Genomic DNA, 16,844 nt, shown 5'->3' on the forward strand with positions numbered 1-16,844 from the left:
TAGCCAAAACTGTGCGTCCAATTGTTTTTCTATAGAAAAATTGAATTATTTTAAATACTTGATTCCAAAATGAAATTCTCAATTAACACGGATAACTTGGAAAGTACTTCAGTGTACAATAATGCTCTTTTACTTTTTCCAAAATTTAGTTTCAACTGAGCTTTAAAAAACCATTTAAAATTGCATTTTCCACTCTAAGCTATAATATAGAATTGTTTGTTGGGGTGGTATCTACTTCAACAAAATTCAGCTTTTGTTAGTTTTGCACAAATAAGTTATTGGATAATTTGCCGTTAACCAAGTAGATATCCGAGTTTTCCTCTTTTTGGGACCTGAAAATTCTTCCAGTGTGTGGCTTGTATTGTTTTAGAGTGCTTAAATCCTTTTTTATGAAGTCTGGAAATCGTAATTTCCTTTTAAATTTAAATTATAGTTTACGTGGAAACTCTTCGAACATCTTTGCCGTACCCACATTCCGTACAACTGCGTTTAGAAATTTGTATTCTATTTCATCGTTTCGGTTATTCAACAAGCTTCCACTTTCTCTAAGAACAGTTAAGCCCTCGTAGGGTTGCTAGTCATTTAAAACTATAGGTTTTAGATTTTGATAATACAAACTTGGAATTAATTGTTTCTGGTACTCTGGTTTAGTTTCATGATGTGTGATCACTATCAATATCCACAATTTCGCTTTCCTGAACGTTTGCTATTAATATTTTTGTGTCAAAGTATTAGATTATCTAAACTTTTGTACGTTATTTAAGGTCCTTAAATCATGTGAACTAATCTGACTCCGAAGAAAATTATGTAAACTTCATAACTTACAAAAAGTTTTCCGAATAAAGGAGCGTATATGTATCGTATCAACATGAAAAACATATAACTAAGCAATAAAAAAAGTGTGAAGGCAATGGAAAATTTTGTATGTATCTTTCAGTATTAAAATAAAGGATATTATTTCTCTATATGATCATATTCAGCTAGTTAAGTGCAAAAAACGTGTGTGAAGAGCTTTAATCGAAAACGAATTAAATCAAAATATGTTCTTCTTAGAAAATCTTCTCTGAAGGAACCAACAAAATTCATAAAAAAGGTTAACACTTCTAATCTAGGGGAAGATAAAGTCACTCCGATTTAATAATGTTCCATAAAAGTTTGTATTAATGTTGGCACATCCTTATTCTACTTTAAATTTACATAAGTTGCAATGACCTACTACAAAAAAAAAAACAAACACTTTTTCATGATCTACAATATTATTTTATTTACAAAGGTTTATAATTAGGTGGCAAATAACTCTTATAACAAAAGCAGCTTAGTATCACATAGCCTTGCAATCAATTAATCATTGTTTATACTTGGATAGAGAAACATCGTACTTTTATCTGTAAAAAATATAAGTTTTGTTATTGAGTTTTTATTATATTTTATTAAATTATATAAAAAAAACAATTACCTGCATGGAAAATATTCCCACTGACAACAGGTTTTGGTGGAAGTTTGGGCGTTGTATCAGCGGAACAAAACATTGTCTTTGATGTTGACGCAGTTTTTCCATGCATTGCCTTTGACTCATTGTCGCAAGGTATCACTGAAAAATCATAAACTCCAAAAGTTTTCGGTGTTTTTGGCGATGAAGAAAAATGTATTGAGGGAGATGAAACTTGGTCTTCATTCCTGCCAGCTTCTGAGTTTGTGCTGGAATATGTAGAACATCTATTTTGCATCGCTGAGTTTCTTCGCATCATTATAATACTGGTGTTTGGAAGCAGCAAACTGTTTTGACCAATTACTACGTTTGAGTTTTGTTGTTTTACTACAGTGCCAGATGTGCTCATTACTCTAGGGGGCAAAGGTGGTGGACTTAGTTCACCATCTCGTGGAGGAAGCTAGAAATCAATTTAAATTTGATCAATTCAAAATTATTTAAAATATAATCAAGGAGTTACTGTTGGCGCATCTGGAGCCTGCTGCTTTTGAGCCATTTCATTGAAACTTTCTACTCTGTCCCTCCGACGGGGTGGAAGTGGTGGTGGAGCAGCAGATTCAAATCCGAGATGAGTTGTAGGAACATTAACGTGAGGAGATATGGGAATGGAAAGTTCCATACTTTGTAGTGAGTATGGTGATGAAGTTGCCTCAGAATAGTGTAATGGCTCCTTAGGACTATTTGTTGGGAAAAAAATGATTATTTGGTTTGCTTTTAAATACTACACAAAATTTTTTAAGACTGATATTTGTGCAAATTTAAACTTAAACTTTTAGCTTGACATTTTTGAATTAATAAAAGCCGCTTAGTTCTAAATACGGACAAAGAAACTAAAACCAATAAGAACTAAGAACATAACTATTTATGGGCAATGATTTGTAAACAGATGAAAGCTAAATTGTCTGGTATGGTGGAAGAGATTTGTGGTCATACTTTCAAAGTCTTCCAAAATCAACACCAAATGTTTGATGTTCTCTTTATAGGGCTTAGTATCACCCTGGTAATATTTATGTTGAGGTACTGGAGGGTGAGATGTTGCCATATGCATCTGAGCAGATTTTGTCGGACTCTTTCACCAGGAAAACAAAATAAAGTATACCAGCAAATATTTTTAAGTAACAAAATGAATGTTATAAAATGGTCTGTATCATACTGCCAGACTTTAACCTATTTAAAATTCTTAAAGTTGACGTAAGAGAGGAAGTGCCTCGGTACAAGCCAAATAACGTAAAAGAACTCTTGTCTATCCTTAAAGCTGAGAGAATCAATTCTTGTTTTTATATGTTAATTGATTTTAAACTCTATGCAAAGGCGCTTTTATAGTAAATAACACTGATTTGAATCACAAATTTAGCAGATTGATTTATAAAAAAGAGGCTGGGATGCGACCCACACTGATAACTTCCCATCCCGTCTGTCTATTTGTCTTGCTTAAACGTTTGTAGGTTTTCGTCTTTTGTTAAAAAAGTTGTTTGTTGAATCATTTATTAAAATTATCAACAATACTTTGCATTCATGATGAAATAGTTTGATTCCAAAATCTATTTAAATTAACGAGATATTTAGTCGAGAACCGATTTTTACCAATCTTACTATTTTTTGCAGATTCAAATTTTGTGTGAAAAAACTGACTGTTGGATTTTTATAAGAAATTTACTGAATGTCGAAAACAATATGTTTTGTGGGATTAAAACAGTTTGAAGCCAATATTTTTAATTTTTGAAAAGATATTTGAGTCCAAAACAAATATTTACCAAGTTTTAATATTATTTGGTTTAGGTTTTTGTAAAAAAATTGTCAATTCGATTTTTCTCGAAATTTTTCTGAATATTGAAAACAATATTTCTTGTAAGATAAAATAAGTTGAAAGAAAAGTAATAATCTTGAGTCGAAAATCAATTTGTACCAACTTTTGTTAAGTTTTTAATTTTTTCTACAAAAACGGTCGATTCGATTTTTCTCAAAATTTTTCAGAATATTGAAAAAAATATTTGTTATAAGATAAATAATTTTGAAGCCTTAATCTCAAGTTTTTAAAACAATATTTGAGGCAAAAATCAGTTTTTAACAACTTTGAGTAATGTCTTTTTTAGTTTTTTTTTTTAAACTGTCAATTAGATTTTGGAGGTGACAACATCTTTTTTTCTGTTTTTTTTTTTTTGATTTAATCCAAAAATATGCTGGTTTGGTATCACGTTACAATATATAATATAAAATTTAATTCAAGTCTCTAGCGTAACGCAAGAATTACCTAGGAGAATTCTTCTTTAACGATCTAAACGATCTAAATCATATCGGTATAATCAGCCTCTCACGTTTCGTAAGGGACTCTAACTGGTTCCATTGAGCTTAGGAGGAAGCCTCAAGATTCATGTGGTATCACAATGGGTCATTAAACTGGCCTAAGTGTGTCTGTTCCATCTTGGACAGCCACTATAACCTAACCTAACCTAACCTCTAGCGTAATTGGATCACGAGATATTTAGGGCTAACCAAAATGTTCTTTTAAACTGCTATGGTAAAAAAAAACACCTACAAATCTTTCTGCCTTATTATCTGTATAACAAAATTTATTTGAAGTCGATATCTCTACTGGTTCTTGAGCTATGGACGACGGAAAAAACGCGAACGTACGGGCGTACGGATGTACGAACGTACATACACACGCACACACAGACAATTTTTTAAAAATCTTTTATTTCGACTCTAGGGACATTGAAACTTCGAGAAATGTCAAAATTTTCAATTTGACAAATCGGACCCATTACAATAACTTCTTATGGGAAGTTAATAATTGAATTTCAAATCTATGTTTTGTATTATTATTAATAGGCTGAAAAGCTTATTGATTTAACGGGAGTCAACTGTATTCGAAGTGCCAAATCAGTTTTTTTGCAGTGCTATATTTTTGACCGCAGCTGGATGTTTATAAAAAAAAAATAACTTGAGTTAAGCAAATAATTGAAATAAAATTACCTTGAATTCTTTGTAGGAATAAAACTTTGAGTATGCAAAGGTGCATTTTGGAATGGAGATCGAATTTTTTGTTTTGAATTATGATCAGTTTTAGGGCTTATAGCAACCAACGGTGCCGGCGAAGCTAAGCTTTCACATATACTCCCGATTGAAATTTCTCTAGAATGGTTGTAGCTATCCATTTTGTTTTCCTTTGGCATAAATTGTGATTGAAAAAAGTCACCGATTGAATTGGCGAGTGGGCTTTTTGTGGGATTTGCCAAATCCGAGCTCCACGCGTTTGCGCTCGTCGTCGTCATACAATTATTAATATTTGTAGTTTTTTTAGGCAAAATGGGTGCGACCGCGCACGAAGTATTTGTTGCTGAAAGCAGATCCTCTCCGAGACTGTGATTTGCTTCCGTTTCTGTATTATATATTGCGTCCAAATTTGAATTGTATTGTAGTGAATCGTTGCCACTACATTGTCCGCTGTGACTGCTCATACTCAAATGCTGATTCCAAAAACTGCTACTCTTTTCAGGTATATTTACATTTGCAAAAACAGAAAATGATTGAACGTTCATTGCAGAATATGAGGTTGGCTTAGTTCCACCAGGTGGACTCTGCTCCCCATCGTATTGCACATTGTTCTGTAGCTTTGAACCGAAGGTTAAATTTGATAGAATTGGTAGACTATTATTGCTATTGCTACTATTATTAATATTGCTGGTTGTTTGTCTTCGAGGTTTAATGCCAGGAGACTTCAGTGTAATTGACGCCCACTTTCTTGCCTATTTTTGTATGAAACAAACGATAAAATAATTAAATAGTAACAAAAAATTCAGTGTAAAGTAAAACTTACAAATTTGGGTGGCTGTTTGCAACCTCGGGGTTCAATCCTTAAGCTTTCGTGGTATAAATAGTTTGATATGTCAGTATCTGACATGCCTTTAAAAGGATTTAAATTCTCCAGAAAATTCTATTCGAAAACAGGTGTAAATTAAAATGAATATGAATTTTTTGTAATTTCTTACCCTTATTTTAGGATCAACCATCAAGCAATATGGTTGATTTTGGTATTGTTGGATTTCGCCAATTATTTCAGCTACTTTTCTTCTTTTTGAAAAATTTATAAGCTCTGAGTTTGGCAAAAAATCTGGATTTCCCTCTTCAAGATGCAGTATATTTGTGAGGTATCTACCAAAGAATGGTACACATGGAGGGTTTATTGAGCGCAACTTTTCTTGGTATTTCTTTAAATGTCCATCGTCATTTAGCTCTCGACATTCTTCAAGAAACTTTTCATATCGTGCAGGTAGGCCCTGAAAAGTGAGTTTAAGTCTGTAAACCGATGCACTGCCCATTGCAGCTATTATAGATAAAATTCCATTGAAATTGTTCAATTCCAACATAACCATCATAACTTCAATTGCTCGAGCCACCATCGCTACTCTTTCTTCATAATTTTCAGACATTATAATTGATTTCTCGAACCATCGCGTAACATTTGTTGTGTATTTCATTATTTTCAACAGATTAGGGCTTTTCGCTTCTTTATCCTTTTTTGTCCACGGCGAACCTACCAATTCGGATGGTTTGACATTTTTATATAGTTCAAATTCGAGTAGAGTTAGTTGCCGTGCAAGTTCCAATGGATGAAGTGTAAGCAAATTAATCTCGGAATCGGGCACTTGCAGATGATGTTCAATAGGTGGAGGGCTGTTGCCATAGGCGAAAGTTATTTGCTTTTGACTTTTTTCTTGTTCATTCTTCTAGAATTTATTTCGAAATAAAATAAGAGTGTAGTTTGTGAAATTTCGAATTTGTTTTGAAATACAAAAATTATTGATTTAAAAAAAATTACCTTTCTTTGAACAATTTTCATCACTGAATCAACCCATTTTTTCATGGACTTTCCATTTACGTTTTCTAAAAAGTGAAGCAATGTCTCCAACAAAATTGGATCTTTTTCGAAATCGTAAAAATGATGATCGACCCAATGTCGAAGCACATTCAGCACCCGAAATTGTACAGGCTGAACGTATTCCTTTCGGTATCGTTTCCAATCTTCACGCTGAGAATTTTTGTGCAACTTTTCGGAATCCGGATTGTTTTCTCTTTCGCTGGAGGGCACCTCCTGATAAACTAAACTCGGATCCGGTATGTTAAAACGTTCAATCAATAATTGAAGTAGACTTTGTGGAGAACAAAAGTAGCGATAAGTTGTTAAAAATGTCCTAACGAACATAGGATCTGCATAAATGTGATACGTCAAACGCTCAATTAATTTACACAACGTAGCCCCCTTAATAAGAATATACAAATTATTTTAAAGAACTATTCATTTCAAAAAGTACATTACCTTTATAAGCGGAACTCCAGCACTTTCGCGCTCTTCTAAAACAATGTTATTTACATTATCAGGAATGGCAAATTTGTAAATATCAGGGCTGGGTAGACGCAGCGGATGTTTTTTCTCCATGTCTAATAATATGCTATCCAAAATTCGATCTAACATAGATTTGGTATTCACCATTATAAGATCAGCCATCCAATCACTCTTGTGTTGAGAATTTTTCGCTGCAATTACAAACAATGGAATTGTAAAATTTATTTTGATTTTTGATTGATTTGCTCACCTATTAGAATAACAGCTGGTTCTACTCGAGGAGAGATTTCGAATGCATATTTTAAATCTTCAGTGTCGCTTCGATCGATTATCTCAACCCGTCGCATAAAGAATTTTTCTTTTAGTCTAAAATCGTAGTTTGAAGTTCCAGTAGAAACAGTCTGTTTTTTGGCAATAGATTTACACAAAACTATAAGCCCGTCGAATAAATACACCTTTCTTTCGGTTATTCTTTTTCCTGAGCCTAATTTGCTGAGAGTGTCCTCTAAAAAAGTAAAAATAAAGAGGAAACAACCATTTTAATGACATTAGTTTTATTTAGGTGTCAAATTACAAGTTGGTATGAGCACATCATACGTAACAATGCTGACACTATCTCTCTGGGATATTAGAGGTGCACATTACCCTAAAGTGTGTGTTAATAAATTAAATAAAAAACGTTAACTACTAACCTCGAATAAATTCATTGCAACATTGGCCAACATCCTTATCCCAATGTTCAACAGAATTTTGTAGATCTCTGGTCTTTTCTATTGCCAGTAGTCGACGTGCACGACTATGCATTGGAACTGCTGATTCCCTTTAGTAATAATTTAAAAAAAAAAAACATATTTAAGCCAACATTTTAAATATTCCAAATCAAATCTTACTTGGGTAAATTGGCGACAATATTTTCAAGATCACAGCGTAAGGGTCTTAATAAACCTTGAACTTGTTCAAAGCTTTCTTTATCTTCTTGCGAAGGACTCAGCTGCATTAGTGATTTAATGTAATCCATATATAAGAAAGCATGCCAAATTGGAACTAACAACAACTTTGGCAAATAATACTTTACAGCTTCTCGAAATCCATGTCCAGCAGACATCAAAGATATTGCCTTTAATAAAAACAAATTGTATAAATATATCAGTTTTCAACATAAATAAAGAAAAACGTCTTACATCAGGCTTGGAAAGTAAAGTTGATAATGCGTCTTTAGACATTTTCGAAGTAACTTCTTGTGCGTATTTTGTATACACATCAAATTCTTCGGCTTCGGCTAGCTCTTCAAAGCAACTTCCTACACATGGGGGACTTTGCTCTTGAGACATTTCGATTACATCCTCCAACGAGCTCAATAATGTCACTGTCACTTCATATATGTCAAGAATATTAGAAAATATTGGCTCTATGTCCCTTGTATCTGGAACTACTTTGATCAACTCTTCTCGAAACACACGAATGATCATATGAAGATCACGTTGATATTGCTTTTCGTCATGTATAAGTTCTTTTACTACTTCTTCGTAGGTGAGACTAGCACGTGGAGCAGGTGGCAAGGGACTTGGAATTATTTTGTTATTCATATCAGATTGATAGAACATATCCATCAATACCTGTTTTGTTTGAAAGTGTTAATTAATTTTGTTTATTAGATTTTCATTTGAGAGGTTACCTTGTCTGCACACATAGCAACTTCAATATCTTCACGGGATATTTCAAGGTGTTCTATTTTTTGCACATAATTACCGGCCAGTTTTAAAATATCAGCAGAGATATATTCGAGAACGGCAACCAAAAATAAAGTAACGGAACTGTCTACTTTGTATTGCAGAATATCCTTGAAGAAAGAACAATAAGTATTACAAAAACGAAAAGCAAAAACCATATCTAAAAAAAATTGAAAAAATCTGACAACTTGGCTCAAGGAAAGTGCCTTAGGCTAGAAGGTTCTATTTCAATTTAAGACCACAATTAATTGATTTTATTTTTGTTCGTACCTGTATGTTGGTTCACACTTTAACTTGTTGCAAAAAACTTGCTTGTATTGATGATTTTCGCATTATGGCATATTAATTACTCTACAGAATTGCAACTCATACAATTCTCTTCCTCACTAAAAAGGTTATTCTAAACTTCTTATTTTCAAACTAGAACAAATATTTGTAAATAATGTTATTATTGTACATACAAAAATTTTGTTGTGTAACAACAAATTGTAGTTCTCGTGGCATGATGGTTAGTGCGTTGTACTGTCATGCGAGAGGTCTTGGCTTCGACCCCTGCCTGTGCCACCTAAAGTTTTATTCACAAATTCTCCAAGAGTAATTCTTGTCATGAAAAAGTGCTTTCTCAAATTAGCCGTTCGGATTCGGCATATAAACTGTAGGTCCCCTACATCCCTGCAATTTCTCGCATACAGGAATGGGTGAGAGTTGTAAGTCCTTAGGCTTCTCTACGGACTGTTGCGCCATCTTTTTTTATAGTTCACACGCCCCTCAAGGGGTTATTAGTACCCTTTATATGTTTATATTTAAACACAGTGTGAGCGTTAGGAAAATAGGAAAGGATTTAAAAGGAGATACCGTTGCACATTGGTCTCAAAGTTCTGAACATCAATATGGGAGGGAAAAACAGAGTTGGCCAAAGCGTTCCACATTCTCGATGTGCGATTTAAGAAAGAATCTCTATACTTGACAGTACGCCGAAATTGAGCTGAAGGGTAAACTGATGAGCATTCCTAGAAGTACGAGTATTACGGTTGAATTGTTTGAGGGGGGAATGCAACTGTCTAATTCGACAGAACATTGTTTGTAAAAATATCGATAAAACAACGAAAGGCATGAAACATTGCGGCGGTGTTCTAGCGATGTAAATGTTTCGATTATACTTCTGATGCCTATAATTTTTAAAGCCCTCTCTATCCAAGAGATTTAAACTTGTTTTAGAGGCACCTGCCCAGATAACCGAATTTTATTCAAGCTTTAGACGGATGAAAGCTTTGTAGATTATAGCCAGATCAGAAGGGGTGAAAAATTTCTTGCATTGTCGGAGAAAGTGGCATCGGGGGTGCGTTACGCTTTAACGACAGGAGACAGCATTGAGTTTTCGAAACATTAAATTCTACACGGTTTTTGATTCCCCATTGGAAAATGCTGCCAAGATCAGAATTTAATGAGCTTACCATACGCTGCCGTTGAAGTTCCACATCCGAAGGACAAGGATGTGAATCTAGAAACGAATCAAGACAAGTGACAAGACAAGAGATCATTTATGAATAAAAGGAAGAGAGTCGGAGACAAAACGGAACCCAGGGGGACACCAGCATTTATTTTATGAATTTCAGACTTGAAACCATCTAATACAACTTGTATTGAACGGACCGTTGAAGAAAGGTAATTTCTAATCCAACGAAGAAGAGTTTCATCAATACCAAAAGCACGTATTTTCGATTAGAGAGCTTGTTGTCAAACTCTATCAAATGCTTTTGAAATAACAAGTGTAATGATCTTACTTTCTCCAAAACGATGTAAATATTTGTTCCACTGTTCGGCGAGATGACCCATGACACCAGTGAACCTATTGCAACGAAAGCCATACTGTCGGTCATAAAAAGGGTCCGTTCTTCAAAATATTTCTTAAGCTGAAAATTGATCATCGTTTCCATGACCTTGGAAAGAAGGGACGTAAGTGCAATTGGACGATTGATTGAGAGGGAGGACGATTCGCCTTTTTTAGGGATAGGCTGAACAAATGCAGTTTTCCATCCACTCGGGAAGATACCTGTAGAATAGGACAGATGGAAAAGCTTACGCAGTGGTTTTGCCAGCGTTGAAGAACACCTCTTCAGAACAATAGGGAGAATACTATCCGGGCCAGCGGATTTGTGTATGTCAAGGTCTTTCAGTACTCTTGCGACTGCACGAGTGCGAAAGAAGATTCGTCCCATTGAATCATTTACACTCTCAAGGACCGAAGGTATCATGACATTATGCGGTAGCGTCGAATTAACAGCAAAATGTGCTGCAAGTAAATTGGCTTTATCAATCGAGCTTACATAGGGAGTGTCATTGTGGACGAGTGTTGGAACCAAGGATGACGCGGTGTTTCGTACGTTTTTTTACAAATGACCATACATTTTAACTACCTTTGGGACATTGTAGTATTTTTTGCCTTAATTTCTGGTCGTGCAAAAATTTGTTTGGTCGAATATGACCATTACAGGTCTTTCTTGCTTGTTTGAACTTATTCCAGTTTTCCTCAGTCGGGTTGGCTTTATAACAACGGAAACTTACATCTCTGAACCTAATAACTTCTTTACAGCTCGAATTAAACCATGAGTTCTCTTTAGGTTTGATAGATTTTGCCCTATTCGCGATAAAAATTCTCATTCCACAAAGAATTAAATTTGTTACCATGCTGGAATCCACGTCATTATCAAGGAAGCATAGTGACCAGTTAAAGTTCCTGAAGAATTCATTGAGACCGTCCCAGTTGGCTTTCTCATATTGCCAAACGGTTCCCATATGACTTTTTTCTTTAAATGAGTTTTTTTTACATGAGAATTTTGCAGATACGATACAATGGTCTGATGTGCCTAGAGGCGGTAATACAGTGATAGTGTATTTATTATTATTTATTTGTGAACTTCTTATTTTCTAACTCTAACCAAGTAATTGTGTATTAGATTGTTATTTTAACATTATATAACAAGACATACAAAATTGATTACATTTTGTTGTGTAAGAAACTTACCTTTTGGAGTAATGCATGAACGCGGTCGACAGGTAGAACGCATTTCCTTTTTTTCTTTAAACTTTCCTTTGCTTCATGCAGTGCCCAGCAATCAATTGGAGTCGGAAATGACTTTTTTACTTTTTCCTCTACATCCTGCAAAACAAAATAATAAAAAAAACTTTAATTTTTGTTCATTTATTCGAAGGTTATGTTTGCTTTTATCATTTGGTTTCTTAAATAAAAAAATCCTCGGCATCGACAATTTATAGATCAGTTTAAATATTCAATTATGTTTGTAATTTTAAAACATTTTACTTATAAGGAAATCATTACATATAATAGTAATTTGTAAACAATACATTTCAGATTCTTGATTCGAAGGTTCAAACTGTAAATACTATTGACTTCTTTCACCGTCATATCTACTGTCAAACCATGTGGATATTAACAACCGTATTCTCAAAATATCATGGACCTCTTGTAGCTAAATACTGATTTGTGCTTTATGCATAATAGGATAATTAGGTTTAATTTACTGATGATGGATTTTTGGTCTTCAAATTAAATTTTTGTTACGCCCTCAATCGTAAATAATAAAACGCTCAGAAAAACCTTTGGGGTATCGTAAATATGTTTGCCTGCAGAATTGGAAACATTATAAATTTCAAAACTTTCCCTTGGAATTAGTTAATATCAAGAATACAGTAACTTTGAAACCTAGCCTTTTACTTCAATGTATTATTTGAGGTTATTTATGCAAAGAAAACTATGTACATCTCCAAAAATCGATATAAGAAAACTATGTACATCTCCAAATTCCATCGATTAGATTAAATTTAGTTTAAGACTCGTAATTTGTTTAGTATAACCTAAAGCTGGACATTCAAAACCAACCGAAGTTGCTTCGTTTGACCGGGTTCGGCGGACCCTTTAGACATTTTTAAAATTAAAAACAAATGTTTAAATCTGTAGCATCATTTGTGTCGTGGATATCAAACTCTACAAAGCCGATTAGCTCTTGTTTAGTTTTTTTATTGCTAAATTGAAACAAGAAACTATTTAATCTTACAGTCTTATAGTTTTACTTAAATGTTCTTCTGCTATTCATTCGAAGTGAATCTGTGTTTGTCGGTAACGTCGGTAATTCTGCGCGGTATTCTTCTATTCACGTGAAAGCATATAAAATGCAACGGATTTTTCATTTGATGTCTGGTTTGTTAATTTTTGTAAGCAAAATGTAAGCAAAAACTAATTTATTGCTAAATTTAGAATATTTGTTTTATAAATAAAATAACATTTCTCCGAAGTTCTCTGTGTGAGGATTCTCTTATTCGTCTGCTTACAATTGGAATATAAACTGAATAAAAACTACCCAATTCCAAAATTACACAAATAATTCTGCTTAGTTGGATTGATTAAACTTAATTTTTGTATGAATCAAAACAATTTATCCAACATTCCCAAGATTTTTACATGAACAGCTGTTTATTTGAATGTCAAATTGGTTTGGGATAATGTAGTCCACGCGATGGATAGCACAATGCAAAGGCAGTGTGAAAGGGAATCGAATGGATGAATCAAATATACGATCCACTTGAATAACAGACTGTTAGCTACCAATTATATATTTTCAAGGAATCAATGCATTTAGTATTGGCAATAATCCAAGTTGAGTCTGCGTTCTGTCCTACTGACTGCACAACGAAGAAATTTATTTCTCGGTAACGATTCAAATTTGTTTCTAAAACTGATCCCACAAATGACATTTGTGCAGCAACTGGATGATAATTCTTTTAAATTGTTACTTTACTAAAAGAATTCGGTCATATAGCTCCATGGCAAATAAATAATTGATCTGCTGAGCCTGAGCCATCCATGGTAAGGAAGACCAAAATTAAATATGTGCAATTTTTTTGTAAATCGTTATACTTTATCCTTGTGTTAATTTACTCTATTATTAAATTCCTTTAACCTATAATTATAAAAATGATAATAATATATTTTATATACCTAGTCCTTCCAAACATTTGAGTTCTTCTGATTTTTTTTGGCAAACTTTCACACTACCTACTTTACTTAGATGTTACCAATGATTGATGTTGTGTTATGAAAAGAATTGCAGCAGTCGTTTAAGATTAAAAAAAAAAAAACAATTTTATGACCTTTGACCCTTTAAAAATGATCTATTAGTCATTGGATCGATGAGAAATTTCGTCAATTTTTAAACAAATTAAATTTCTAACAAATAAGCATGCATTTGTCATTGTACTTCTGGCTGGACTAAATGTTTCATCTATAATTGCAGACTTGCTCCTCAAAACACAAAGTCTAGCAATACACATCTGAACAATTATTAAGTTATGTATCGAAAGAAAATGAAAACGAACCTGGATAGTATGAGGCGATGGTTTTCCACAGAGCATTATTAAAATACGCAAACAAAGTTTTTCAACAAACAACAATGCCTCCTCCTTGGCCGGCAATCGTGGATGTACTTGTTCCAATACCTGTTCAATCAATTTGGGGGGACGAGGGGAAGAGAAAAGAAAAAAAAATATATTAGATTTCAGGTATAAGCCGCTAAATAAACAAAACGTACTTTTTTCAACGCAGGACTAAATAGTCCCTTCCAACGAGCAACATTCTCATTTTTTGAGAAATTAAACTCTTCGGAGTCGGAATTTAATTGATGCGAGAACATTATAAACAAATTAGTTACTTTTTTTAAAACAACAATAATCAATAATTCTTAATATATTTTTTTGTTTTTGTTAAATATTAACATAATAATTTGCGAAGAGTAGAGATAGAGACTAAACGAACGCGCTTCCATTTCGTAGCTCAATATTTTTTTTTTGGAAAATCTCTCTCAATTCATTTTCACACAAGACTCATACACAAATGTTATTTATATTTTTAATGGGGCGAATTAACATAATTGTTTGATTTTTGATTAAATTTATAAGAAGTTTACGCACAACGCCGCCATTTCTGATGAAAATTTGTTATTCTTTCGTGAATTTACTTAATTCAGAGTTTATTAAAATTATTGATTGAATTTTTATGGAACGTCAAAATAACGCAACGCAGGGCTCATCCAGTGCGCATATGTGTTTAGTACTGCGTTCCTAGTTGAAGGAATATGGACGTATTCAGCTAGATGCAGTGATTGTTAGAATAACATTTGAAAGTTAAAGGTGTAACTACAAAGTTTAAAGACCAGTTGCACAGTGGTTGTTTAATATTTGATCAGCTTTTGAAGAAAACCATGATTATGCAACTCGAACTACATATCTCAATGGAGCTATTTTCCATTAACGTAGCCAGATTGGGAGAACAGTTTTAATATATTAAAGTAAGGAATAACCGTTAAGTCATACAAAAATGTTTTTTTTTTGAATTCAACCCTCCTTCGTTCAAAAATAGTTTTTTTTTGATTCACTATATAATAAATGGTAACAACCAGAGAGGGGATTAAAAAAATAAATCTTATAAAATGTAAGCATGGCGTCTCTGAAACAGATAAACAGATTATGTAAAATATAACTTTGAAAATTAATTAAAAACAGAAATAGATATTATTCTAACCTTAAGATAATTCCTCACGGAAATTCCAACATGCTAGAACTTTGTTTCAGACCTTAAATTCAGATAGAACTTTGCTCTCAAATTCAGTTTAAAAACATTTAATTTCTTGTGATAATTTGAATACGTTGCAGGTGTATGTACTTTAATAACTCTGAAGCAAAACTTAAAGATAGTTTTAAGAATGTTAGAAATCTGATTCAAAATCGGCTTTTGTAAACAACCTATTCTTACGATAGCATATAACTTTTTTAGAAAATGTTTTGTAATTGATATTGGTATACTAAAACAAGATAAAAAAGGCATGCTACATATAAAATCAATGTTTTAATGATAAAAGAAAAAATGCAGAAGTTATTCGCAAAAAAGGAAATTCCTTTTCATCTAAACGGTGATTTTTTAAGAGCTTGAGAACTTAAAAAAAAAAACCCATAAAATTTGCAAAATCTCATCGATTCTTTATTTTAAACGTTAGATTGGTCCATGAAATTTACTTTTTGAAGATAATTTCATTTCGCGGCTGCATCTTAGGTGGTCCATTCGGAAAGTCCAATTTTGGGTAACTTTTTCGAGCATTTCGGCCGGAATAGCCCGAATTTCTTCGGAAATGTTGTCTTCCAAAGCTGTAATAGTTGCTGGCTTATTTGTGTAGACTTTAGACTTGACGTAGCCCCACAAAAAATAGTCTAAAGGCGTCAAATCGCATGATCTTGGTGGCCAACTTACCGGTCCATTCCTTGAGATGAATTGTTCTCCGAAGTCGCATTAATTGTTTGCTCACTTGGTCGATTATGTAGACCATAAATCGGACGTAAAGCGCGAAACACATTTCGAACCGAACACTGATTTTGGTAATAAAATTCAATGATTTGCAAGCGTTGCTCGTTAGTAAGTCTATTTATGATAAAATGTCAAAGCATACTGAGCATCTTTCTCTTTGACACCATGTCTGAAATTCCGCGTGATCTGTCAAATACTAATGCATAAAAATCCTAACCTAAAAAAAATCAACCTTTATATTATAGTATTTACGTCTACTTTATTTTCAAATGTTGTTACTGTGTTACGTTTTGTTACAACTTTTTTCAAAAATGCCATTGAAATTTCCTTTTAATTGTAATTTTCATGCAACTAATTGTTTCGCAATTCCCTGGTGTTCCACAGGGAATTGGCCTTTTTGTTCATCATGTCTATTAACGACCAACGTATCGTCATGTCTACGTTTAATTGAATTGAAGCTGATGACCTAAACATTTTTAAGATAACAAAGTCCACCCATGATCGTATTCTTTTACAAACCGACATTGATAGAGTCACATTTTGCTGTGGCAAAAATAGCCTTACCCTCAACCCTTCAAAATTCTAGACGATAACTTTAACTAAAAAACGAATTGGTAGTGTACATGATTATTGTATATCACAGCAAAAACTCTGTCGTTCACTTAGAATTTACACATCGCACTAATTTTACTTTAAATAAAGCAAGTTCTATGCTTGGCTTTATAAAACGGTGGGCAAAGGAGTTCCATGATCTCTATGTTACCTTTTGGACAATTGTCATGTTCGTCTTCATCTTGAATATGCTTCGCAGGTATGGACTCCCTATTACGAAACTCATGGGAAACAATAGAATCAATTCAACATAATTTCAATCAATTTGCCTAAAGGGACTTCCTTGGTATGATC

General features: G+C 33.4%; 1 protein-coding gene across 2 annotated transcripts; it reads right to left on the minus strand.

The window, feature by feature from the left end:
- Positions 1-1,237: 1,237 nt before the first annotated feature.
- On the minus strand, positions 1,238-14,656 carry LOC129949765 (protein son of sevenless). Of its 2 annotated transcripts, none has more exons than XM_056061408.1 (16): positions 14,173-14,656; positions 13,961-14,080; positions 11,592-11,726; positions 8,512-8,676; positions 8,018-8,452; positions 7,727-7,953; positions 7,529-7,656; positions 7,087-7,341; positions 6,810-7,027; positions 6,312-6,752; positions 5,482-6,216; positions 5,310-5,426; positions 4,466-5,238; positions 1,950-2,166; positions 1,457-1,889; positions 1,238-1,385 (listed from the first exon to the last, which is right to left on the minus strand). In XM_056061408.1, the coding sequence occupies exons 1-16, from the start codon at positions 14,272-14,274 to the stop codon at positions 1,342-1,344; spliced, it is 4,545 nt and encodes a 1,514-aa protein (XP_055917383.1). In that variant the 5' UTR covers positions 14,275-14,656; the 3' UTR covers positions 1,238-1,341. The 2 variants fall into 2 exon arrangements, with proteins under 2 accessions (XP_055917383.1, XP_055917382.1); XM_056061407.1 differs by having other exon boundaries at positions 5,482-6,219; positions 14,173-14,655.
- Between the last annotated feature and the right edge of the window lie 2,188 nt (positions 14,657-16,844).

Source organism: Eupeodes corollae, chromosome 3 (genome assembly GCF_945859685.1).
Source record: "Eupeodes corollae chromosome 3, idEupCoro1.1, whole genome shotgun sequence".
Lineage (NCBI taxonomy): Eukaryota > Metazoa > Arthropoda > Insecta > Diptera > Syrphidae > Eupeodes > Eupeodes corollae.